At 39.2% G+C, this 27,956-nt stretch overlaps 1 protein-coding gene across 1 annotated transcript; it reads left to right on the top strand.

Moving 5' to 3' along the window:
- Positions 1-9,384: 9,384 nt before the first annotated feature.
- On the top strand, positions 9,385-27,236 carry cplx2a (complexin 2a). The gene is made up of 4 exons (XM_008415482.3): positions 9,385-9,583; positions 10,630-10,715; positions 24,092-24,270; positions 25,618-27,236. The coding sequence occupies exons 2-4, from the start codon at positions 10,685-10,687 to the stop codon at positions 25,807-25,809; spliced, it is 402 nt and encodes a 133-aa protein (XP_008413704.1). The 5' UTR covers positions 9,385-9,583; positions 10,630-10,684; the 3' UTR covers positions 25,810-27,236.
- The last annotated feature ends 720 nt before the right edge of the window (positions 27,237-27,956 follow it).

The following is a 27,956-nucleotide window of genomic DNA, read 5'->3' as shown; positions in this document are numbered from 1 at the left end:
GGGCCCCTCTGAGTGCATGCAATGAATTCACAGATGGCCGCGGCGCCGGAAAGCTCGCCATCAGCGCTTCACCGTTAGTGTGTTTAGGTCTCCAGAGCGAGGCGGGCAACGCGATCAATATTCTGAAAGGAAACAGTAACACAATTCAGAGGGAGTCTTTTGTGCGTTCCTGTATCACTTTAAAATGAAACAATTGAAATTAAAATGTTTTCCTGGAGTAAAGGACAGAGTTCTTTGCAAAAACATTCAAACCTCTTTAAGTTCCTCATGTTTTGTGTGGTCATAGCCAGAAACTTCAGTGTATTTTATAGATTAACACAAAGCAGCACATGACTGCAAAGTGGAAAAGAACTGGGCACATTTTTGCTTCCTTTTTGCAAATAAAAATCTGAAAAGTGTGGTGAGCATTTATTTTTTTTCAGACCCCTTTACTTAAGATTCCCTCTTACTAAAACCCCACGGCAACCTACTTTCTTTGAAATTCCCTTCATCGATGATTCAGATGTCAATTTAATCTCTCTCAACGTGTCCGATGGTACGGCGCTCACAACCATTTTCATCGCGGCTTTCCCCACTTTATTAGAAATGGCTTTTGGTTTATTTCAAATGTAATGGACACAAAGACAGAAAAAAAGGGAGTAAGAAATCATATGTAATTTCCTTTACTTTAAAAAAAAAAATCAACTTGTGTTGATTTTTTATATATAAACTCAAAAGGAAAACCATTGAGGTTTTGTGGTTGTAAGAATGCAAAATGTGGAAAAGGGGGTGTGAATGCAAGACTGAGCTCCTTAATCCGTCCGTAAGAGTAGGTGAATTATTTCCTGATATGCTACAAATAGACATAACAAATCTACTATCATATGATTAATTTAATTAATTTTTTTTTCTTGAAAGGAGATACTGTACATAAAAAACTAATAATTTCTGCGGGCCAAAAAGCTGCCATTACACTCCAACATACTCTCACCGTCATCAGACATTAGACCTGGTTAATGCCAGACTGCTGTGTCAGCGCAATCGTCCTCATCAATGCCATCAATGCATGGAGTGTGTGCGTGTGTGTGTGTGGAGGCAGAGAAGGAAGAAAGGAACTATGCAAAAAGATGACAAAAACAAAAACATGACGACTGCAGCTCAGAAAGCATGAATGTTGACAGATTAGACAGACAGAGATAATTGATTCAACATTAGTGATATTCACAGAAACACGGGCACTAATGTGTGTCGTTCATCTGGCCAAGTTGGACAACATCTCGTTTTCTAATTTAAGGAATGTTGCTTTAAGCCAAACACACTCTGCTATTAATTGGGATGACTTCTGTGAGCAGCCAGCAAACACACAGACTGGCTTCTCCTGCTGTGACAAAAAAAAAAAAAACTGCACACCCAAATTCATTTCTACCCGCATCTACGCCTTCCTTGCACAACACAACGTTGACGATGCCGAGTCTCGTATCTCCCTGCCTCGCTCTCTCCGGGTCGGGGCTGTTCTTGTTTTCTTTTTTTAAATCACTGGGATGAAATCTGGTGAGATTAACTCAAAGAACACCAAGAAGGATAATTCAGAAAGACATTTTGCCTTTTTTTTTCCTTCTTCTTCTTCTGCAAAACACTTTGTTCCTAACAAAGATTAAAACATTTAAATCTCTGATAAAAGATTTTCTCTTTTGCTTTTTTTTTTTGAAAGGCGCATCCATTAAACATCAACGTCCAGTCAGATGTACTCTGCAAGGAACTGCCTGGAGTGCAAATTGCCTCCTCAGATGGAAATGCCCCTCTATAGAGCACATTCAGCTCTCTGAGCCTCTGTTCCTGCAGGGCTGAATAAGAAGACAGTCGCAACGAACGGCCAACGTAAAACTTCTTTTTCTGTTCACTGGCTTCCCTAAATAAAATTCACTTTGACCCGATATCATCAAGTCACATTATAAGTAAACCGAGTCCACTTGTGTGATGTTTAGTGTCTGTGAAGGCTTCATGCACAGCAATCATTATGAAATGTGGGTGGAGTTCAATAACGGTGTTAACAGGACAAAATATGTTACAGGCAGCAAAAGACTCGATACATGAAAAAAAAAATAGAATCGTTCAGATGAAAGAATATCCATGTGGCATAGTCAAAGTCCAGACCAAAATCTAATTGAGAATCTATTGATTACGCTTCGAAATTAACCCTTTCATGCATGAAAAATGATTGTCAGGATTTTTTTCCAAAGTATTTTTGATTTTCTTAAGGCATAAAAATGGTCAGGAAAAAAAATTGTAAGAAAAAAAAAGAAAGGGAAAAAAAACATCTAGGAATTCTTTTTTTCTAGGTGATCAGTTATAATCTCTAAATACAAAGTTATTTGGAAAATACATCACTAGTGTTGGTCTTTAGGGGTTACTTGATGTTACAATATTTTTTCTGGAAGAGTTTTCTACAGTAGAAGGATGGACTGCATATCCTTGAGTTGGTCAGCATGCTTTTTCATCAGTCTGCCATATTGGATAAAATAAAAAAAAAAGAAAATCTTACACTTGCAGTGGATGGCCAGTAGTTGGCAGTGTATTGAATGATGGACCATGTATGGTCCACTTCAGTGGTCTGTGTGCCTTTATAACATAAAAACCCACAAGAAACACAATGGCTTTTAGATGGCTGTCCACTACGCATGAAAGGTTTGAGGTTTTCCCATTTTCATGTTTGAAAACTGAATTTGAATCGAATTTAATTCGAATATGCAAATTATGCAAATTGTTTTATACTGATCTCGGGTTGTAATGTGATAAAATGTTCAAAGGGTGTGAAAACTTTTGCTAAGAGACATTTTTAAGTCTTTACACATGTATTTTTGTTAGTTTGATTTGATGAGTCGTTATCTTAGAGCATCCACTTTTAGCATTTTTTCTTTATAAAAACAGTTGTTTGCACGTTTTACATAATGACGAGAGTGCAGCAGCTTATGCAGAAAACCATTTTCCAAAACTCTTGGTTTCACCACCTACTTGCACCACGACCTGTGAGCTCGTAGCTGTCAGAGCGGTGGGCGTGAATCCGGCCGCCGGCGCTCTTTCACTCTCCCCCTGCTCTCCACTCCGCATTGCTCCGTGACAGTTCCACTGCACTAGCTTTCTAGGGCACGATGCACTCCAGTCTGGACGCTTTCCAGCCGTTGTTGTGGAGGAGAAAGGGGGAGCCCTGCCTCCTGCGGTATTTTATTTCTCCCCTCACAGGCAGGTGCGGAGAGGACGAGTATAAATCAGAACTGAGGCAGCGGGAGGATTTGCTCGGCCCGCGCCTGGCTGCTAAGGGATGCGGGCGATGCAGAGGGGCGGTTCTGTTGCCCGATGATCGAGGTCAACAGGACCTGAAAAGCAGCTGCACAGTAGTTGAGAGTTTAGAGAGACAGCATCATCGTCTGTCCTTTCGCTCTCATTTACTTTACAAGATTTTCTTTTGCTTCTCTTGTAAGTCAGGAAACTCTTCCCGAGGAGACATGACATCCTCGGGAAGAGGATGTCATGTCTCCAGTGTCTTTCGGTGTCACTGGAGGTTTTCCAGTTGACACACTGAGCAGCTTCCTTCCTCAGTCCCTTGTCCTCCTGTTGGACCTCAGGGAGCGAAGGACCTTTTGACACCACAATATGGCTCTGATGATGTCATGCTTGGGTGGAAACCTAATCACTCTGTTGATAGAGAGGTTTATTTTTTTTATTGAGTTGCTTCTGTTAATCCCAGACACACAGACTGCCAAGATAAGATATTTAAGCTGTTTAATGATAAAACTGTAAAAAGGATTTGTTACTTTAGATTTTGGGGGCTAAATATAATGTGGTGCAATAATTTATTTTAATTTTTCTACAAAAGTCAATCAAAAGTTTTGGTAAAAAATAAATTTAGATTATACAGTAAATCAACTTGCACGTAATTGTTTCTTTATGTTCAGTTTAATGTTTTAGTCCAACACGGTCTCAGACAATTGATCCTAAAAACTATCCGTTGTGACCTCTGACTGAAAATCCACCTCCTGGAGGTTGAGCAGCGACGTTTTCCTTATAAACAAACACACCAATGAAATTCTGACTAATTACACACTCACATACTCACATACTCACATACGAGGATGTTCCTGTAGTGTTTTGATGCATAAAACAGAGAGAAGTAGGTTGCTGTCCGCTTTTGTTGCTAATAGCAGCTAGCATCACACACAGTACTGAGTGTCAGAGGAGGTCTGATGCTATCCACAGAGAAGTTTAAGCTGGGATTTTTTTTGTGATGCTGTGCACAAGTAGAGAGTAAGTCTGAAAACAGAGGAATCTATTGTTGCGATGCTAACTGACCAGCGCTAATGAATTTAACTCTACATCTAATCTGAAATAACATGTTCGCAAATAACTATTGAACAGCATTATGCTCGACAATCATTTGATGAGATACAAACTGTTGTGTTGATAAAGTCTCTATAATCTTTTCTCCACATGGCAGCCATATTTGATAACAAACATGTAACTGCTAGCCGACCGCTAACTTTACACATTAGAATTCTGACGGTTTGAAACTCGACCTGATTTTCCAAGTCGAAAATATTAAAAACCTTCAGATCGGATGTCGCCAGCATTTGAGATAAACCCAACATACCACAAACTTCGCTTCAAGTTTGTTTCGACTGCAGTCATTTTATTTACTACAATAAAATACTTTTCCCAAAATTCTTTCTAATCGCTTCCCTCTGGTCTGATGTACACTAACTCTCCGAATAATGAAATCCTTTGTGATTTAAAAAAAAGAAAATAAAAAAAATCGAAGTCAGCAAGGCAATCAGCTGTCCTGTCAGTTCACAAGCGCCGTGTAATACTCTCCTGTCAACCAGTCAGTCATTTGGCATTTCAGTCAGCGTGTCTGCTGTCTGGATGTAGCTGTTATGTCTTTACGCATTGCAGCAGAGCACACCTCCCCACGTCTGGGGGCTTCAGTGACTGATAGACATGCACACACAGAATTACATGCAACTCCTCCGCTTCTCCCCCACTCTCCATCCTCCCTCCAGCTCCTCCTTTCCCCTCCTTCAGTGTCTCTGGGGACCTCAGAGTGCAGCACGGATGATGGACAGCAGCCTAATATCCAAAGAAAACCCGCCCCTCCCGTCGGACTTAGGAGAATCGCTTTGGAGGCCACTGTGCCCTTCACAAAGAGGGATATGACCTACAACATCACAGAAGAACATGCTGGCACTTGCACGAAGGAGACTGCAGAGGAAACATTAATAATATAACCCCGATCTTTAAAATATGAGGGGCTTCCGCTTTAGAGGCATGTGGATTTATACAAGTAAAACAAGGTTGATTATACTTCTTTTTTTTCTGCGGTTATTTTTTGCATTTTTACGCAAGAGGAAGCTAAAAAAAATCCCTACATAAATCAAACTGTCTCCTCATCACAGTGCAGATCATTACAGGAACCTTTCACAGCACACAGGAGGCGAGTTATGAATCCACAGAGCTATTTTGGGGATTTTAACTACATAGAGATTTGAAGAGGTCTGTGAGGAGATCAGGTGAGAGCAGCACTGTTGTTTCAGGAAAGCTAGCGGTAGATCATCGAGAGTTTCTATATGTATTCTGTTCTGTCAGTCTTTTATCTCCACACTTACAACAAATGATGAAGCAAGTCCATTATGCCGGAAAATTACAACTTTCTCAGCGTGGTTTTAAGAGGAGGTTCTCTAATAATAATAATAGCTAGCCAGACCTGTGTGTGGTCGGTTAGTCAATGATGGGTTGTATAAGGCAGGAAACGACTAGCATTAATGTTTAAAACACCTAATATATGAAAATGAGCTCAAAATAAGATTAAAAGGAGACAAAGGTTTTATCTGTGGAGTTGGAAAATGAGCTCACTTGCAGGTAAACATCAACAACCGTTCAAACTAAAATGATCACAATGTGCGTCTTCTGATTTTCAAAATACAGTGAGTGAGATATAATGAATTAAAAACACCAAAATGATTTTGTAATGTGTGCTGCTGTGCATACAGCACTATTTCTTTCACTTCAGTTTGCATAAATGGAGAAAGTTAAAGTTAATTATTGAAATGTCATAAAGGTAGTAGCGCTTAGAAGAATAAATGGAACTAATTCTCCTACACTCGTATAACATACTTTATCCATTCCCTTAACTTTATTTATTTTATTTTGAACATGACATCAGTATAAAATCACATACATAGAAAAAGAATGCAAAAGACATGTATTTTTGTACCACAACGATTCCAGTTGTATGCTTGCATAAAGAACTCTGAAAAGCCAGATTCTTCAGCAAACTGTAAAAATGATCAAGAATACGCCATGAAGTTGGAATGATCAAACTTCCTCAACGACCCCACGTTAAACACGAAACGCCTCTCACGTGTGTAAAACGCATTGAAAGTTGCTCAAAGTAACATTTTCGCATAAGCTCCAAGACAGACAAGATTCCAGACGTATCATAAAAAGAAGCCACATGAACATTTTGTTTCTACTGCACTAACACACTTTTCTTCAACTAAACTTCTAAATTATATGCTTGGATATAGCGCTGCTTGATTAGCCAGCTTCTTAAGCAGTTTAATTTTCTTTTTTTTTTGGGCTTAATTTCTTGTGGACGGTGGAAGTGACTGTCTGCAGGACAACTGCCAAGTCTGCACAGTCTTTCCCCCAGGAGTGTGTGGGCCGCAGCATAAAGCTTCTGCATTAAGCATCTTTCTTTGTTGGCCCTTTGCAACATTTAAACTTCAGCAGAAGGGAGTGATTCAGTTTGGGGGCTTTCATTCGTCGCAAAAACAGCAGAAATAAACAATGTAATTTACTTTATTTGTCTTGTTAGGATCCGAGTTACTAAAATAAAGAAACTTTACAATCACACTCATACAGTCACAGTCATCGATGTGCATCGATACCTAATAATTTTTTGTGGCTAATATTGTATGACTGATATTAGAGTTAAAAGGCAGATTCTGGAAATACACGCTTCATAGCAAACTAATTATGCTTTTGACTGGTAAGTTATTCTCTATTGATGTTTTTTTTTTCTTCCATTTCGATGAGAAGTACTAATCCATAAATCTGACTGTGTCCCCTAAGGATTTTTATTGATTCCCATCTACCTTTGCATTGTAGAGAGAGCTGCTCTAACCCTGCCTGGCTCAGCACTTCATGACTAATGAATCAGAGGATGCACAGATTGTTTCTGTAAAGACGGGCTGTCTGACACCGTGTCTTGCAGATGTGGATGTAATCCATGATGTACAGAGATCTTAGGAGACTTGTTTCCGTCTCACCGTTCTACAACCTCAGTTATGCATGTGGAACCTGAACAAATTTCTTTTTACTGAAACAAGAGTGATAGTGACATATTTTGAATATAGTTTTGTTGATTAGCGTGTAGTAAAACTCTTTCATCGTGATTGCTGATGAAGAATAGGTTCTCATCGTTTTACCTGAATCTTTCTCGTGCTGCCATTTTAATGTGACAATGTGCATTTGCTATATTTTGATTGTTCCAATTTGTAAAGAAAGGAATTTACAAAAAGTCAGGGTCATAAAAAAATCATACCTGTACCAATCATAATAATGAGCCATTTAAAATAAAAAAAATGTGTAAAGAGTGTTATTAGATAGAAGAAATACAAAAATAAGAAAAGGATGCAGCCTATCGATTATGCACCTGTGTTTGGACAAGGCCTTGAAAAGGCATCAAGAATCGAAGGTGGGAAAAAGAAAAAGAGTGGATGCAGTGGCAGGATGCAGCTGGGAACGCTGCTCAATACCGACTGAGTGAGACGGAATTAATTTACTGTTGTAGACAAAAAACAATAATAATAATTCTCAAAGCATCATTTTACATGCACCACTGAAGCAACACTAAACTTATTTAAACAAATGAAAAACATGAAATATGATCATTAAAAATCTGAAATGATTCCATGTTCAGCCCGTAACATTTTACATCTGGTTTACCTTAAACAGCGGTGCTAAAGTCTGTTAATCTAAAATATGTAATTTAATGTTTTATTTCATTTTATCCATTTTATTTCATTCACTCCATAATAAATATGAATAGCTCATGTATCAAGTAAGAGAAACCAGGAATGAAAATGAAGAATACATTTATAATATCTGCCCCTATTCACTTAAAAAAAAACTTTTAACAGACTGAGGATTTCTGGTTCTAAGAGCTTCCTTGATAAGAAGAATGTGGGGGAGGCAGAATGAAACGTATGGACCACAAACTCCTTAAATAGCTTTTAAAAAGATATTTTGTCCAGAATTTTCAAGGTTGGTAAGATGCAGCTTGCACTTTAAACACGATAAAGTTATAAATTGATGTTAATCACCAATTTTACTGATTTAAACTGGCATTGGTATTGATCCGTAGCAGTTATTTTTGTTGTCCTGTTTTAAGCTCTGTCATGTATTTCACTGCATGGTGTTCGCTTAGCGACCAATAAAAATGAGAGTTCGTTCTCATCCATAGATTTCCTGTGGATGAAATGGAAAAAAAACAACAAAAAAACAGAACTTTATCTTGAACACTAGCTGCAGGGGGAGGGAGATGTTTAACAGCTTTCTGGGCTCTTTCGTTGTCTTCTTCACCACGTGCCTAAATGTCACCATGAAAATGAGAAAAAGGGGAACGACTTAAGCACTTACAACTCCAGATGAGTTCATTTTACAGTTTAGAGTCTGAATCAAGGTCAGGCGACACACACGTTTTGTCCTTGACGTCAAGGCAGCGATAAGTGTGTTTGGGGACAGGTGAGCAGGTGGACGCGTTATTCAGGTCAGTGAGGCTGCTGGGTGAAAGAAAGTGAAGTAAGAACCGGGCTGATAGAGTCCTTGTGATAGTCCGTCAGGTTATCCAATGAACGGTCTCAAATCCATACTGGCGACGTGTCCAGGGTGTATCCCGCCTCTCGCCCGAAACGTTAGCTGGAGATCGTCACCAGCAACCCTCCCGACCCCACTAAGGGACAAGGGTGTAAAGAAAATGAATGGATGGATGGACGGACAGACAGACAGACGGTCTCAAATCCTAGCGGGGATAAAAGTACAACTGGTAGTAGCTAAGAGTAGAGTGATGCAGATGGCTTTCCATTGTCAAGACACAAGGTGTTTCTGGACAGCTAAGATCTGCACGATGAGGACTAAACAAATAAGATTTAAGCATGTTTATCGTACAAATCACATGCATTCACAAGTAAAATAGATTACTAGAACGCACCAAATTAAATGTTTCGTGCTCACTGTCGAAGTTGAACTACACTGAAGAGGTAGGGCATATCATCCGTGTTGCTCCCCCTCCCCCTCCGTCTTTTTGTGCATGTTCTCCCCCTCGTCCTGCAGGAATAGACTCTCCCCATCCTCCTCCTCCTCCTCCGCTGCAGCCTTGACTCTGACACAGCCGGCATGACTGCAAACTGAGAGCTGCTTGCACAAAGAGAGGCACGTCGCTTCGCTTGAGTTGCATAAATTGCTCGTTTTGTTTCTTCCTGGCGAGGGGACGAAGGAAGACGGCTGATTCAAGGAGCGCCAAGGAAAGGGGGGAGCATCGAAAAAGCAGGTAAATGATGCGGGGAGACTGTTGGATGACGGGACGGGACGGTGGCAGGTCTCTGCACCTCTCACCAGAGGATGCTTGTGCTCGCGTGCCCTTCTCTTTTACGTAACTTATGTTTTCCAGCGCTGGGTTTTGTCCGTCGTACGCGGTAATAGCGGGAGGTGAAGTGAGAGCGGATAAGAACACTTAGTTACGACCGGACGGGTTTGAGCGAGGAGGAACTGGGGGTCCTGGTGCAGTGGGACGAAATCAGGAAACAATCGTTCCAACTGCTGCACGACGACTCTGATGCAGGAAGTTATGAACGCATCTGCCTGTGCTGCAGTGTCAAGGGTATGCAGGAGAATGCAGCAGGACTGCACAGATTACCTTTGAATTATACATAGAGAGAGAGTACACAAATCAGGAGTCAAGCTTTAAATTAATTAGATGGTTTAGCCTCCGTGAAACTCAGTGTCATACAGTTAACGTGAGTTTTGAGTCTCACAGGAATAAAGTTCAATATTGTGAAAAAATGCACATTTATATGTATGATTACTACAAATTTGGTTTCATAAAAAGTCTTACAACAAGGTTAGGATGGTATAAGGGACGCTGAAGTGGAGGAGAATGAGAGCGTCCTAAACATTTCTGCAAAGCTTTTTTCTTTATTGTGCAAAGCTCCTTCAGGGCCCAGTGGATGCAGAACGCAGCCGCCTCTGGATGAGCGCGACCCTGCCTTTGTTTTCACCTTCCTTCCCTCGTTTCTGGTCCTTGTTTTTATGAGGATGAATTACTCTAAAGTCAGGCGGTGTCAGCGTAAATCCTCTCAAGATGGAGTGAGGTTGTGAATCGAGGGCGCAGGTGCCTCGTCTAAACTCACCGCTCCTCCAGAAAGAGCCCGGGTTAGTCTAAAGTAAACACGATCTTGAATCTGTGGATGGACATTTACAGCAATTCAGTAGTAAAACTGGGTTTTGGGTGCTTATGGTGTAGATATATTCTCTCTCTCTCTCTTTCTTTGATTTCCATCCCGTTTAAAACTCCTGTGTTTTGTTCCCTGGCTCCAGGTCTGTCCCTGATAACATTGACGACTGAGGGAAGGGAACGCAGAACTGCCTCATCATGAATTTTGTAATGAAAGCTGCGCTGGGAGGTGAGTCGTCTGCCTTGGCGCGAGGTTGATTTAACAGCACTGCAGTGCTCAGGATTTAAAGGGACGCTGTCGAGCGGCGCTTGCTTTGTAGTTGTTGGTGGGACGTTGGGCTGTTTTTGCATCCTGCACCAAACTAAAGACCTCACTCTCTCACACATGCACACAGAGTAACTTATGTGGAAAGTAAAGTCAAAGTTCTTGAAAGCAAGCGATAAAGACAGGAGAGAATTAGAGCAAAAAAATTTTTGTTTTTGTCCTTTACATCCTTCAAGCTCTATCCTCTTGGATAATATTTGCCTCTAATTAGTCCTAATAATAGCTCTGCAACTGAACCACCTTGTCAGCTTTAGCTCCAAGGCAAAGAGCAGGAAAGTGGCACCGGCCGTTTTAATGCAGGGATCTCTCCCATTCGGCTCAGTCGTGCGTGCCGTCGAGCCGCCGCTCTCCAGGTTGCAGCAGTTAGTCGGCTACGGTTGAATGGCGGGGGCTGACGTGTAGCCCCCTCTTCCCCTCCCCACCCACTCCGTCGTCTCATTGGGATGCAGGAGAGGCAGCCGCTGCCTCACTCTGCATAAGCCGAGCTGCGTGCCCTGCAGCCGCACTGTGAATTCTTAAATCAACTGCATTGAGTCGGAGGCAGGTTTTAAGTCAGAGCTGCAGATGCCAGATTTCGAGAGAGTGGGTGGGTTCGGTGCCTCACGTCTGCTGCAAAGGGGCGCTTGCCGTTGAGAGCGGGTCAGCTCCAATGGGTGGGGTAAACTTTAGAAAGTCGTAGAGTTTGATGTGCAACATCAATTCTCTGCGGGACGAAGCTTTTTTTCTTTTTTCAACCTACAGTTGACCTTATTTAGTGGAATATCGACAAAACGACCGACTCAGCATAAAGGTCGAACTATAAATCATTATGAGAGGGTAGAGGCGGTCTGATAATGAAGCAAACCAATCAGTTAGATAATCAATCCAGGGATCTATTGATCTGCTCAGAGTCTGTCAGTACATGTTAGTTAAGATCCACACAACATCAATGGTCATTGCTTATCAGGGCATTTTTCAGCTCTAATTTCATTTCTTTACACTCACATATTTCACTGTTTTTGCCATCAGATATGTTACAGAGGTAAAATATTGCAATATATTTGCTTGATAAAATTTTTTTTTTAGCTTATTTAAAAGTGAATCAGGACAAAATTGAACTCTGAACATTTCAAAATGACCAGTTTCTGTGATCTTACTTTAGTATAAGCACTTTAAAGCTGGACCAGTTCAGTTTATCTAAATATCTGAAATAAACGTTTTTGTTAACTTGATTTTTTTAACCTGCTGGGTTGGGCGAGGAACCCATTATAACAGCTTGCAGTTCTAGTTTAAATTGTGATTTTAGTTTTAATTCAACAATAATATAGACACGTCTGCACATGCAATAGACGTGCAATGTTTGTTGAAACAAACACGTTTCCAAGTTTAATTAAAGTTCTTTTATTATCTTAACTGCTAGACACATTCGATACTTTAAGTATCTGGACTCCAATCATTCACTCTAATTAAAAAAAAACATCTTGAGTTGGCAACAATAACACAATGTTGTGTTTTCAGACTAAAACATAAAACGTTCATATTAATTTTTAAGCAACATAAGACTTTTTTGAGCTAATTAAGAGACCAGAATTGAATATTTACTAGATTAATGAGTGTGTTTCAGTTCGGTCTCCACCAGTATCACACATTGCTGTTGGGTTCTGGTGTTGACCTTAATAGTACCTCATTAAGCAGAACGAGGTCCGCTTCTGGGGAGTCCAACAGAAACCGGAATGCAGTCGGCTGTCACGCATAACGAGTTACACACATTTTTTCTTTTAAAGTTAGCTGTACATCACAACGCAAGTCTAAAAAATGGTTTGAAATTTTGAATTTTGTAAACATCGTCAGGATAATCATAGAAAACAGAGAAAAAACAGCAACAATGAAATCAGTTGCTGCGCCAGTCATTTTCACACATTGTATGAAATTACGTTTTCCTCTTCACACTTTAGTGAAGGTGAACCTCCATTAGCATTTATGTTGTAAACAAAACATGTGCACCAGATGTTTATATATATATTCTAATTATTTCCCATTGTGATATTTGTGGTTTTCATGCAGCTCTTATATGGCACAAACATATATATGCAAATCCATCCATCCATCCATCCATCTCATATTTCTGTTGAGGGATGCAAGGAGGCTGGAGCTTATATCCCAGCATGCATCAGGGGAGATGCAAGAGTTTCATGCCTCCAGTCCACAAGGCCAAGACAGAAAGCCATTCACACACACCTGCAGTTACAGTTCAAATAAAACATGCTTCCTATAATTAACATTTTACAATTTTAAATAAACTTGGGGTTCTCGTGTTGCACCACTTTGCATAATAAGTAACGAAAGTGGAATTTGTAGCGTGTTGCTATGTAAAATTGAGGCTGAGGTCACTTTACCTCCTGCTATTACAACACATGACAGCCAAATAATTTTAAAACCAAATGATTTGAATGTCAGAACTCCAGAACTAAAAGAGTTCACTGTCTTTTTCAAATGACGGCATCTGCGCTCACATGGTTTTCATCTAATGTAGGGTGAGGCACTCTATTAAACCCAACAGAGCTGCACAGTGCGTTGAACTGCAGCTGCCATCGTAATGTCTACGTGTTCAATATTTATTTTTCAAAAGACAGCTGGACGCAATAATTGGATGGTATATTTCAAGTGGAAGGAATTCACACTGTGCACCAAAATTACATTTACCCAGGGTTATGGTCAAAAATGGTGCATCATTTTTTCCACCAAAAGAATTTGTAAAACAGCAAGTTGACTAATCCAACAGAAATGTCGAACTGAATTTACAAACTTAACCTGTATTTTTACCAAGCCAGTTTTAATTTAACATATTAAAACTGTTGCAACTACAATTTTTTTTGTAAACTAGTCTACATGTTTTAGTTGGATGTTTTTAGTTTTTTTTCCTGGCAGCCAAAACTGCTTTTCTTATATTAAAAGTAGATTTTTTGAGCATTTAAATAAAGAAAAAGACTTGTTTTATCACGTAGTGGAAGAAACTGGCCAAACTTGACGTTTTTCCACAGCGACAGTGTCAATTGTTAACGACACAAACATAAAACGGAGTAGACTGAAAATCCCTTTTAAAATAACAACGAACACAGACATTTTGTGGTAGGCGCAAATATTTATTTGTCAAGGTCAAAACATGGATTGCCTTGTTTAGTTTTAGGGACTTGAGAGTTTTAAAAAAATCTACTAGTTTTCAGGATGATGGCGATGGAGCTCAACAACGATTTATTTAACCGCGAGAGTTGAGTTGAATCGTTTTTCCACTCTCTCTTCTTTCTGTCGGACACTGTTTGGACACCATGCTTGGTTTGGGTCAGAAAAATGTTGCTTCGTCAAACTAACTGGACAGTTTATACCCCCATCACAATGATATTTGCTGAGACGGTGATTTGAAATTTTATGTCTGCCCCATAACCTTGAAAGATGGGAAATAAAATAAACCAGGCTGCATTTTACAGTCCACATTTTCCAAGTTGTAGAAGTCAGATTTTCAGCTGCAAACTTCCTGGTCAGTTTTTTTTTTGTTTTTTGCCCATTTAGTTTCAGCTGTGGGCTGCACAGTGGCGCAGTTGGTAGAGCTGTTGCCTTGCAGAAAGAAGGTTTTGGGTTCGATTCCCGGCCCGGGAATTTGCATGGAGTTTGCATGTTCTCCCTGTGCATGCGTGGGTTTTCTCCAGGGACTCCGGTTTCCTCCCACAGTCCAAAAACATGTCTGTCAGGTTAATTGGCCTCTCCAAATTGCCCATGGGTTTGAGCGTGTGTGTGCATGGTTGTTTGTCCTGTGTGTCTCTGTGTTGTCCTGCGACAGACTGGCGACCTGTCCAGGGTGACCCCGCCTCTCGCCCGGAACGTTAGCTGGAGATAGGCACCAGCACCTCCCAACCCCACTAAGGGACAAGGGTGTAAAGAAAATGGATGGATGGAGTTTCAACTGCGTTTTCCAAAGCTGCGGCACTGTGAGGATGAGTCTTCGTGACTGAGAGAATGCTTCCAGTGCATTAAGTAATCCTCTAAGGCGGCTCTAGTTACAGATACGGGGAGGAAGACGGAGCGTAGTTGAACTGAAATGACTCAGCAGGGCTATAATTTGATACTCGCCTGGCTTGCTTGGCTCTGCCTTGAGAAACCACAGCTGAAAACTGTATGTCACCTGATGCCCAAAACAGTTAAGACCTGCAAACCTGTCACTAAAAAGAGCGACTAATGACACAACACCTTTTGGACAGGAAAAAAATCCTACTTTGTGTTCGACCGCTAGCCAAAAAGCTAGAGCTTAAGCTAAGATTAACTGTTACCGACACAGTAATGAAGCTTCCCAAAAACCTTATTTTCCCCAGACGTTTATTCATGAGTTTCCTCTAAATGAATGTACGAAACCACTGGAACACATTTTAATTAGTGATGGGTCATTGTTCGTTTTAAAGGAATTAAACAGGCTGGCAAACAGCTTCTGCTGAGGAACTTAACGCCATAGTTAAATATTTGTTCCCGCTGCAGAGTGCTCGAAAACTGACCCAGCACTTCTAATACTCAGAAAATCTGAAGTTATGTCGCGTCCCTTTACCTTAGAAGTTGGAAATTGGGGCTGGGAATGACTTCACAGGTTTTCCAGTTAACGTAGTTGGAGAAATCAGGATTCCACCAAGTAGCCATTATGCATAGTATATACAAACATCGTTTTAAACTCTACTTTGCGCATCCAAACACCACTTTTAACTCTTACAAGCGTGTCCTTCAAAATAGACACGTTTCCACCACAGCTTACTATTGTTGATGGGAGGAGCGGCCACATTGGATCGTTTGATTCTCTGATTTTCCGAGTGGGAAACCCAAAGGGGGGTTTTCCAGTTGGTTTTTCCAACCCACTGTGACAGATTGGACCATTGTTATAAAAGACATTTTAAAGAGCTCCAACATTCAAATTCAATTTAAAATACTACTCTGCTGATCCCAGAGGAAATGTAGATGAGTTCAGTCAAACTACAAAGGCCTCAAGCAGCAATATGACTGCCTTAGGGAAAATGGCAGCCAACTCTTAGTCATTTGTAGAGACGAAGGAATGAAGTGGAAGGAAACCGATACGTTAATTTCAAGCAGATAAAAATCTAAAAAGCGTGATGTGCAAATGGGATCAGTCCACTTTCCTCTGACGACCCCGAATTAAATTCTGTTCAACAGATTGGCTTCAGAAATCAACTATTTAATAAACAGAGTTGCCATTTCTGCAAATTAATGGTTGAGGGTAAAGTTTGAAGAAGCTTAAAGATGAATTGACTTCTCAAATAATTTCCCAAGACTTGAAGATCTCAGAAAATGACCCGTCCTAAACTGACAGGCCAGGGAAGGAGAGCTTTAATAAGAGAAAATGCCCTCAGAAAAGTCGATACTCTGCAGAACACCAAGTAAAAATGAAACATGCTGAGAGGTTTTACAGTGATTCTGTTCTCACACTAGCCCACCAAAATTATTTTGTTTTAAACCATATTGGCTCATCACGGTCTTTCTTATTGAAATAATTTACATTAATCGTAAAATTACTTCTTCTTCTATTGCTATTTCGGAGCAACTATTACCAACTATCATTTATTTGGTCCTAAATTCTAACGTATGTGGATCCAGTTTTACACTCTTCACTACCAAAGAGGGAATCACATGTAAGTGAAGCCATTTCAGGGGAAATGAAACAAGAGACACCTTGAGAGACTCCTTCCTCCCCAATTCCCTGAAAGTGGAGATAATTTCGTTAAACAGCTCTGTAACACGATTGGCTGATGGATCGGATCTTCAGTACACGACGGGCAAACCTACACACACGCACACACACACACACACACACACACACACACACACACACACACACACACACACACACACACACACACACACACACACACACACACACACACACACACACACACAGATTCTCTGTTACGCCAGCAAAAACAAAATTATGTGTTTAAAGTGCCTTTAACCTCCTTATTGAGTTCGTTTTTGTTTTGATTTGATTTTGAAGATATTTTTGTACTGAGCAAAAAAGCTTTTCTCATGACAATTGATCTTTACAAAAGAAAGGATGGTTTCATTTATATAATTAATATCCTAATAGCAGGAGTGTAGAGGTAAAACATGCACATCTAAGACAGAGAAATTTATGACAAATTTAACATTAAAATGCATTTACTTTTGTCTTGTGAGAAATTATGAAGGCGAATAAATTATATTAATTGATAATCATTGTTTATCATCTATCTTGTGCAAATTAGGTAATCTAGATAACTTGTCCTTTATCAGGCCACTCCTTTTTTAAATTTTGACCAAAACTATAATGTTCAGACTTTGATAAAAAATAAATGAATATTAGTTAAAACCAAACAACTTTAGTCCAGACGAGGCCTGTCGTTATAAATCCTGCTGGACAATAAATTGTCTCAGAAATTATTGCAATAAATGATAACATTGTCATTTTGAGATCAGTTTCAACTAATATTTCAACTAATATTATATAAAAATGGCACAATAACGTGAGAACACCAACTCAAAGATAAAAAAATAATTATTATTTCAAAGAAACATTTAACGCAGGAAGCGGAAAACATTTAAAATATCCAAAATAAACAAATAAAACAACAAAAATTACATTGAATTTTAAAAAAGTCATCAACAGCCAGGCAAAAGAGACAGGAAGTGCAGGCCAACTACTTCCTAATGGGGATGAAATGTTTGTTTCTCAAAATGGAGACTTTAATAATACTAAAGGCGAGCCTCTCTTTAACGACAGTTGCCCGAATGGAAATCATTTAAATCATGTGATTAATTGATTTATTGCTTCTTGTGACAGGCCTACTTCCAACAGCATAGAGAAAATAACCAATAAGTTTTTTTTAGCTAACCTGTGAAGTAATTTCATCAGTTCACATTTAGTCTCTTAAATCGGCTTTAAGAGATGAGCGTCTTGTGTTCACATCATAATAATGTGATAAACAGTTTGGATAAACAGTTATCTCTGAGCAGAAGTTCATTGTTTTGTAACTTTGGTCAAATCTAAGTTAAGGGGAAATTAAAGGCAATAAAAACCTGCAGTAAAAAAAAGAAAAAAAGATTTGTTTGATAAAACAAGGAAACAATGAAAAGTAAAAAAAGTGAACAATAGATTTTTTACTCACAGATAATTGCATTGTCATCTTCATGCCAATACTTTCTTATGTTTAGAAATAATTTACATAAACTGTCATGGTGTAGCAGCTTTGGTGAAACTTTTTATGGTTCATCTGAAGAAAACATCGCAAAAACAGGCTGTTCAAATGAATACGTCAGTAGAAAGCAATTTTATTTACGACATATCTTCAATACCATGAAAATAAATCAAAACCAAGTGTTACAGAGCAGAGAAACTGACAGATGTGTCTTCCTTGAATAAAGTTGTTGCATATTAAAGTTGAATTTAGTGAATTTCTTGCATAAAACTTCCTTAAATGCGTTTACAAAAATGCCGTGCAGACAGACAAGCTGTGTCAAGCTGTGCATATGACAAGAGGATTTAGTGCAAAACAAAGCTGTTTCCAACCACGGCCCCGATTGATATTCTGCTTCTGGGAGGAAACTAAAATGAATCCAAAGAATAAAAATGCTGAGGAAAAAGTGCTGCTGCTCTTCTGTGTTACCGCCACATTTCTGCCGTCGTTAATACCCGCGGACCCGGTCCGTCCAACCAGGCGCTGGATTTAAAGTGCCGTCCTCTGAAAAGAGGGCAGATTAAGGCGCTGTTTATCTGATGCTGCAAAAAGTTCAAGCACTGGGAAAGTTGGCTGAGGTTGGCGATCTTTCCCACTTTCCCCGGAGGCTTTGGATTTAACAAAGACTTAGCTAAGAGGCAATTTAGCAGAGAGGATTTAAGAAATGACACCCTTTGTCTCGCTGCTGAGTTCAAGTATTATTGAAATGAATCGTGGTGCAATTAGGCCAAAACAGCTATCTGGACACTCGGGTTTAGCCCATAATGATAACTTAATTTCAACGGCGCTGGTGTGAGGCATCTCCACGTATGTTCAACGCAGTTTGTATAAAACTGGCACCAAGAGAGGCTGAAATTAAATGTTTTTTCTGTTAAAACCTTTGTTAGTTTTTGTATTCTCGCTGTTTTTGGCAATGTGCACATGCAGGACATCCAATCTGAACACATAACCTTGTATGCAGATTTTATGCAAATGGGAAATACTTGAAAAGCATATATCTGGAGTATTAACAAAAAAACAATAATCAGGTTTGAACAGATTATCTTAATCTGCTGAATTTGACCATTTTGTTCACTTAGACTAAATTAGCTTTACTTAGGGTTACGTGTATGGATCCTAATCTGCATATTCACAGTTAAAAACATATTGTGTGGAGATTAATTTGAGTTTCAAAGACCGTTCATTTCAATATCTGCAGAGAAAAAGAGGCACCGTTTCTCTGCTAGCGCCACTTGAAACGCTTCATGTTTTCCTATGAATGCATTGTTTGCTGCGACCTTAACCCACTTCAGGTTATACAGTCACTCTCTCCTGCATGAATGCAGAGTGAATGTGAGCAGAAGCTGTGAAGAGGCACATATAGAATATGTAAATACAGCCAGTGACAGACTCACACCAGATACTCTATATTCAGTTTATGCATTTGCATTTTGCTCTTCATGAGAATTTACACGATGTGTTCATTTAAACACGTGGGGCAAGAAAAGCCAAACCCCACCAGATCTTATGGATATAAGCCAGAAATGAAAGTAAACAATTTATGTGCACACACGTCTCCTTCACTCCGTTTACATCTTTTCCTTCCCATAGCAGAAGTGTCAAATCTGTGGTAATCTCTCCCCCGGCAGGAAAATCTATGACCTCATTGAATTTTTACCCCTCGTTGTCAAAATACTTCAGTCTATTGTTATTCTCTACTTAAAGTACAAGGCTATTTATTGGCCCCCTTTGGCAATGTGGAAAAAGGCTCAGAATAAATGTGGCATTTTTTATTTTAACATAATCTTACACTGAAAATTTCAGAAAATGTTTGTTATCCGATTGTTTGTTTATTAAGCACCAAATGATCTCAGGCCAAAATGCATTTCTGAGTTAGGCAACATTTAGTTTAAAGCTCTTCAACTCCCTGGAAACCTGATGTGTGCAGGAAACGTTTAAAACATTTCTGTTTACAGACTTTTTAGATCAAAGAATCTCACTACTGAACTGTCTGATCACTGATGAGTGACTGAAAAATTTGATTATTCAGAGTTAAATGAAAAATTATCTTTAGATTTAAATTAACTTTCTTTTTACGCAATATTTGCCGGTGCGTGACACATTAATTTGTCCTTTTCAACAAAGCTTAAATGTTTTTTTTATTTTATTTGATTGTATTTCCATTGATGTCTTATGAAGTACCTATGCATGCATGGTGTAAACATCCCTTCTTGAAAGTAAATGTTTTTAACAAACTTGCCTGCTACTTTGTACTCCAAAGTAGCAGGAGTACAATTATTGGTACTCCTGCTACTTTGTGAGACTTTGACCAAAAAAAAAAAAAAACAGTAATTAGTCTTCAGTCTTCAACCATGTCCTTTCACAAGCTTGTAACACACAGAGTGACGCCTCTTTGAATGTCCACCACCCCAAAGGGTTTTTACTGGATTCAGGTCCAGTATGTTCAGAGAAGCAGGTTGGATTAAGTTTTCTTGTTTTCTTGAGGTGGTTTTAGACTCATGTTTGTGCCTTACCAGAGGCATAAAACTCTGAAAAACTCTAAACCCAGTAAGGTTCTCTCTGTTTTTCTGAGATGTTTGGTCCATGCTAGCTTGGCATCTCTTTATCTGATGAAGCACCCATGATTTGCTTTTTTTTCTTGTGACATTTTAAAAGTTTGATTAAAATTCACAAGACAATTGGAGAAAAGCTTAGCTGGTAGAACCCAAAACGATACTGACATCAGACTTAAACAAAAAGTACACCCAATAGTTGGTATAGTTAGCTTTTCTCTTTTTTAAAAACCTTTATTATCCTTACTGTGTGTGCTTGGAATACGAGTACGGGTTCTTGTCTAGAAGTGTGTGTCTGTGTCACATCTTATATATATCCCAGGGAAACAGAAACTCATTAGAAGATCCTAGAAAGTCTAGTCAATTAAATAATGAATATATATATATTAAGAAAGATGTAAAATTCCTTTAAATGGACCGTTAAGGCAATAGTCTCTAAATATGCTTATTTGGGTATTTAGTCATTTTATTTCCATCTACTGGTTTTTGAGGAGCGAATGCCAAAGTCTCTTCTTCCTTCTGCAACTTAATAAGTTTGATTTATGGAGAAATCGATGCTCCTCGTTGTGGCTGGAGGCTTTTCTGAGGGTCGGAGCTGATCTACAGCTTCGGTAAAAAGGAGCAAGTGGACTTCAGCTGCAGCCACTAATTTCAAGGTGGCACTTTTATGCAGGGTTAAGCCCAGGTATTTGAGCACTAAGCTTACGGCTGCATAGCACTGCAACATTGTTCTCTGTTTCCTGGTACGAAAGGAATCTCAATAGTGTTTTTTGTCCTGTCCTTGCCATAAAAAGCTACTAAATAGAACTATTTGAAGGACGGCCCTTCAAGTAGCTGTCTGATTTATTAGGCTTATTAGGATGCTTTGCCTCTCTCTCCCTCAACATGCTGAAGTTTGATTTTATTATGCTGAATGAGTCGAAACTCCAACATTACCGCGGGCAGCTGCAGACTTCTCGGCTGTTTATTTTTTCCCCTCAAATGCCTCTTCCCTTCCTCTCCTCTTCCTCTTCTCTCCATCTCGTTCCAGTCGTCCCCTCTCCGCTTGTGTTGTTTTCTTGCTCGTCATCTTCCTCGGCCGTCACACGCTCACCAGTCTCTGTGTGTGGCCGCTCATAAACTGAAGGGTAATCCTGCTGACTGGAGCAGCTCGGCTAATTGGACGATAAAGCCTCAAAGAGATAGCCCGCTTCCCCGTTTTGTTTCCCAAAATTAGTCTGTTGGTAACACAACATTGAAATTATCTTGCATCCCTTCTTCTGTTCATTTGTCTACTCTGGTCTTGAACTAAATTTCTTCCACCACTGGCATTTTTGTTCATTGTGTTTACATAGATGCCTTTAGACAGACTTTTTATTTTTGCGTTGTGCTCAGCAGATTTCCGGTGATGGAAATGGTTAGTTCGGACAGGTAGGAAAACTAGTTCTCTCTTTTTATACGACTATCTCCCCCTTTTTACAGCAATATATTTGCTTCAATGAAGGGACTTCATTTCAAATAATACTGCGGAAGAATTCGAAAGGGCATTAGATCTTCCTTGGTTTGTCGCACGACATAAATCTTTCCAAACGTCAGATTTGGACAAATCATTTTGCTTCAAGCAGCTATAAATATTCCTGAGTTCTCTTCTAGAAAATGAGCTTCTTTAAACTTTTATGTAAGTGCGACTGAAGTTGAGGCGTTCGAGAAGAGACGGAGAAAAATTCATGCTCTTCACTTGGTTAATAATTGAAATAATTAAAATAGTTAATAATGGAGATGCATGATGGAATTTTGCAGCCAAATGTTAATCCATGCAGATGAAATGTCAATGTCTATAAAAAAAATCCCCAAAAATGATTTTTTTCTGCATTTGTAGCATAAAATATCAGCTTTCTTACGAATAGCCTAGTAGGTTTGACCTTCTCGGTTCAGTTTACCCCGGATGAAAACAGGTTGAAAAATAAATGATTACTTCTACTGCGTAAAACAAAACAAAGAAATTAAACAAAGCAGGTAATTTGTGGATTATACTCTTTACTGCTTTAGGTAACTTTAGTTTTTGTATTCTTTGCCATTAGAATAAAGAACAAAGCTGCTAAAGCCCTCTACGTGACCAAAGCTTTCTGTTGGGTTCATTTGTTCACCGTTTTTTGTTTTTAGGTCTTCTGCCTACAGATGTTCTTCTTCCTGGAAATACTCAAATTCTTCAGATCTACTCCAGGTAGACACAAGTTTCTCAAAGCCCAGAAGGGACATATTGTCCCTTCCACAGATTCTGGATCTGCCTGGTGGTGTGCTCCCATTGGGATGTGCCCGAGTCAACCAGGAGTCATTTTGATTACCTGAACTGACTTCTTTCATGGTAGAGAATCAGCGGCCCTGTGAGGGAAGGCTCGTCTCAGCCGGGTTCATCTGGGATCTGAAGCATTTGGTCATAATCCATATCTCAAGATCACAGGAGAGGGTTGGATTTGGGACAAACCGGTTGGTGTTTTTTGGTACAACCAGAGCAGCGGCCACATAACATATCTTACCATCACTCACAGGCAACTGACTCCTTACATCCATGTCAATTAATCACGCGAGGCGCCGTGACAGACTTCGGAAATGAGGGACAGGAGTAGTAAACGGAGCGACCGTGATTGTTTTCCCAAGTTGTTTTTACCATTACAGCCATGGGTTCTACTTGTTCAAGTCGAGTTAATTAGTCTGTGGAAGTAGACCTTACTGCTCAGCTGTAAATGAAGACAAAGAGAGATTGTCTCATGTAATACTGTCCATAAACTAAACACCTTCAAGCTGAGGATTAGCTCAGTTACTAAACCCACTGTGTAGAAGATAGACTCAATGTCAAGCAAGCAGACACAGCTCTTATTTCGGGGCTTTTTATTTAAGCAACCTCAATACTCTTTATTCCTGAAGGACGCCCCAATACATCACGCTAATGGATATGGTGGAAAGTCTTCTCTAGATTCACAAGCTACATGTGGCCTGAACAACCAAACTTATGAAATTCTCAGAAATTCCCTGAGAATAACAATCTGCATGAGGAAAAAAGCTAAGCTACAGGATTGAAGGCTCAACCACCAGCAAGCCTCCCTCCAGTTGCCATTTGCAATGATCATCTAATAGCTATTAGTCTTTTCCTCCCCTGAGGCCATTTTGCCAGAGAGAACCTATCAGCAGCCAAAGTCCCGCAGAACAGATGCTACAAAAGTTTCCATCGAGGCAGAACTGGAGGAAAAATTTAATCTATGCTCACTCTATCAAAACAGCTTGTTCAAATGTCATGACGTCCATAAAATCTTTACCTGGAACACTCTTTGTGTGCAATCTGTTCTGTCAAAAAATCTTTTCCTTTTCTGTCTCATCCTGTGTCTGCCTCCGCTTAATTCACTCCATCCCACAGTCTAGCTTGAATTTTCCGACACTCCGGTCTCAGAGACCAGCTGGAGCCGTCACTGTACCTGATGTCTCTCTTTTACGCTGCCGTCTTTTTGTTTCTCAGGAGGCCCCCCTGATGTGGGCAAGATGCTGGGCGGGGAGGAGAAGGAGGAGGACCCCGATGCAGCAAAGAAAGAGGAGGAGCGACAGGAAGCGCTGAGGCAGCAGGAGGAGGAGAGGAAGGACAAATACGCCAAGATGGAGGCTGAGAGGGAACAGATGAGGCAAGGCATCAGGGATAAGGTATGATGTAAACCACATCTGCCGTCTGAGTGTAGCCGTCATTAACCAAAGGGAAAGAACAGGAAATGGAAATAGATTACTAGCCATTAGATTATTAGGAAAACAAAGAATGCCAATTTCCCAGAGAAGTTTTTAATTAACACGCTAGCTGATTAAGGGGAAAGTCAATCATTTTAAACAAAAATTACTTGATAGAACAGCTCCTGAAAAGTGTAACAATCCAAAAATAATGCAAGACGTGATCATTTATGTTTCTTCTTAAAGTTAAATTTTGACCTGCTTTACTGACGTTTGCTATTTTTAGTGGCAGCTATTTTTTTCTCTTCCTTTAGTCTTATTTTTAACTTGCTGTTTAAAATACATCAGACATGGATCAGGAAGTTGTGCAGAACAAAAAGAGACAGAAGGCCGATAAAAAAGATAGAGAGCTGATGAGGAAATACAACTAAATCAGAAGTTGATGCAGATTTTCTGAGTGTTAATGATTATGTGGCTTACAGCAGGGTATCTCCTTAAAAATGTTCCACCCAAATCAGAACAGGGCTTAAAGTGAGACAAAGTGGATTTGAGTTGATTAGTTTCCCTAAAAATAATTCCCTATTAAAGCTTTTTTTTAGCCCAGACCGAAAAATAACAAAAACAAACGTCAAATGATTGGATAAACAAATCCTCACTCTCAAAAGACTATTCAGTAGTTTTTCTACACGTACTAAAACAATTGCATCAACTCTGATAATTTAATTGTCATTTTGGTAGTTTTAAACCTCACTTTCTCAGGTAAGGAGATTTTTTTCTCACTAGAAACTTTGTATTGACTAATTCATGTCAACTTTGGCAATAATACCGAACAGTTAAAAACTGATGATTCAAATTTCCTACAGTCTACTTTTTGCCCATAATCAGAAAGCTATGCGACTTCAAAAAACTATAATCTACCAACATAAAGTGCTTTATTGCCATTTTGTTTGGATCAGGTGTCCATTTCTCAGATTATTGGCCCAAAAAGGGTTCAGTACCTTGAACAATGCTTTAGGGTGTAATATTAAATCTACATTAGTTTATAATGAATTGTGTAATTCATTGAGATTCAAGCATTTTTGGGATTATTGTCGCATAATTTGGAATTTATATATAGGGTACAGTGGTAAAGTTTAAGGGTACCAACTGGTTCATTGAACAAAATGGGATCTTATTTTAGAGGCAAAATGGCAAAGTCTGGGTTCAAAATGGGAGTGCACATTGAATAAGGATCCAATGTGTCACAAAGCAACTTGATCCTCTTCTTTTTTTTCATATGTATTTTGTCTTTGCATTACTCACCATTCTTGTTCTGCGTTTTAATGCCAGTACGGGTTGAAGAAGAAAGAGGAGGCCGAGGCTGAGGCAGCGGCTGCTGCAGAGGAGCCCGCAGCCGGCAGCTTGACCCGACCCAAGAAAGCCGTGCCGGCCGGTTGTGGAGATGAGGAGGAAGAAGAAAGCATCATGGACACAGTGATGAAATACCTGCCAGGCCCTCTGCAAGACATGCTAAAGAAGTAGCTTAGCCAGCTAACTAAAGCTAACACTGTCTGGCTGAATTTGCAGGCTACATTCACAAGGTTGGCTTGAATCGGGTTTTTATTGTCAACGTAGATCCAACGTAGAATTTAGAGGAGTGTTTCGGTGTCAAATCACAATTTTGTAGTAGGGAAACTTCTCAGATGTGAACAAACAGACGACACTGACTCAACAACCGGGTGAATGTTAGCTGGATTGATGTTAGCTTCAGCCATGTTAGATTTCAAAGCTAACAACACGTGGAGGGCTAAAGTCACATTTCAGATGGGTTACCCTTCTAGTTTGAGACATTTTGAACTTTTTGTTTTCTCCTCTGCGTTAGCTGCAGTATGGAAAAATATATCTGTCCACCACCTTCACTCAGTTTGTACATAAAAATAAAAAATAAAAAATGCAACGCATACCATCAAGGTGGGCAAACAATCATAGATATCACATATAAAAGAATACATGAGTGGCTATTTAAAAGAAGAAAAGAAAGAAAAGATATATCTGGATAAGCCATATTTTAAGAACAATTTAAAGACTACTGTGTTGTGTGTTCCTAAAGTTTATGTTACGTGTGTTCTGTCTGATATTTATGTAAAACCTTTTGCACACAGTGTTACACGTAATCTGTAAAACCTTTTCGTCTGTCTTCCAGACACACTCCCTCAAAGCGCAACGCGTTCATATTGTACGGTGTTCAGAAATGTTTCTACTTCCTTGCTCAGTGTCATGTCCTGCATGCCATTTGTCTGGAGAGTTTGTTGTGTCGGTATGTATTAAAATCCACCTGATTGCTGTCCATCTTATTTCTTATCATGCAAAAAATATCGAGGCAATAACTTAAGTTTGACTGTGTTTACTTCCATGTTGATATAACCGTTAATAATAATAATAATAATTATAACAACAACTATAATAATAATATCAGTAGTTTAAAAAAAAAAGCAATTAGATATGTATGTATTCAGGAAAAACTATTTTTATTTGCTTGGTGTCTCTCTTTTTGTTTGTTTTTGTTGTCATTTTGAGGAAGAATGACTGCTGTAGCCGTTTTACACAACAGCCAAAACCTTAAGCTATATCAGCCATAAGACCAGAAGAAGTTACAGTATCTATACTGCTACAGTCAGGATCAATGGGAAGGAATACGTGACTTGTGAATGAGATGAGGGTTTATTTTCTTCTTTGTTTTAGAAATTATGTCAAAGAAACCAAGTCTTGTTGGAGAGAGGCCACTTTCCTTCAATACACAATCCCAGCCTGCTGATTTTGTTTTACAGAAAATAACAGAAATAAGTGTTTCGAAGGGTTCAGTATTACAGTGTGTTCTGGATGGAGGTTATGCAGAATGACAAGAGCAATAAAGGATTAAATATATGTTTCTGCCTGAGATTCAATAAAGACTTCAAATCCTGCTCACAGACACGAGAAGTGTGTTCTTTCTGTGATCAGACTTGCAAAACAGTGGAAGGAAAAACTGTAAACTTATTTTATATGTCTTAATGCATCTGGATGTTTTATGGCCTTTTTGGATTTGAATTGGCTTTCTACATTTTTGGCCACATCTGCTCCCATTAAATGTAAATAACATGTCAGCAGCTTGATTCAATGTCATATTTTATTTATTTATTTGACTGCAAGCAATGGGATTCCTTTATTTTCTTTTTTTATTATTTTCCATAAATTGGAAAGGACTTAGACATTTCCTGCCAAAAAAAGAAAAAAAAATCAAGAAAAGAGATTTCTGTGCGCTAGTTGTTTAATAAAACTTGGATAATCATTTACGGTACATGAAATACTTTTTGGGGCGTGAGGGTTCTGGGAGGTTCAATAAAGACTTAAAATCCTGCTCACAGAGTAGGAGTAGTTTTACTGTACTTTTTACTTCGATCATATAATGGAGCATAGCAACTCTTTCAATTCTTGAATCTTCAGCTAACTGCGAGTAACTTTACCGAATGGACATGTCAGACAAAAAAAACAAAACATGTTTTTTCTGTCATTTTCTATCTGACGTGGCTGTTGTTCTGTAATATTGATATAGTCGACGGCAAAACTTCAACCCCGAACATTTTTCATATTTTAACCATTCATGAACTGTTCTTGTGTTTTTTGCTAACAAAACTAAATGGGGAAATATG

This window comes from Poecilia reticulata, chromosome 1, assembly GCF_904066995.2.
Source record: "Poecilia reticulata chromosome 1, P_reticulata-male-v2, whole genome shotgun sequence".
Classification (NCBI taxonomy): Eukaryota; Metazoa; Chordata; class Actinopteri; order Cyprinodontiformes; family Poeciliidae; genus Poecilia; species Poecilia reticulata.
The sequence above is the reverse complement of the archived record's forward strand: the minus strand, read 5'-3'. Positions and strand labels throughout refer to the sequence as shown.

What these genes read in the sequence shown, in the direction of transcription:
- cplx2a (XM_008415482.3), top strand. Translation starts at nt 10,685, where the DNA reads ATGAATTTTGTAATGAAAGCTGCGCTGGGAG. An exon ending in AATGAAAGCTGCGCTGGGAG is followed by an intron (nt 10,716 to 24,091) that starts GTGAGTCGTCTG and finishes TTTGTTTCTCAG; the next exon opens with GAGGCCCCCCTGATGTGGGC. An exon ending in GGCAAGGCATCAGGGATAAG is followed by an intron (nt 24,271 to 25,617) that starts GTATGATGTAAA and finishes TTTTAATGCCAG; the next exon opens with TACGGGTTGAAGAAGAAAGA.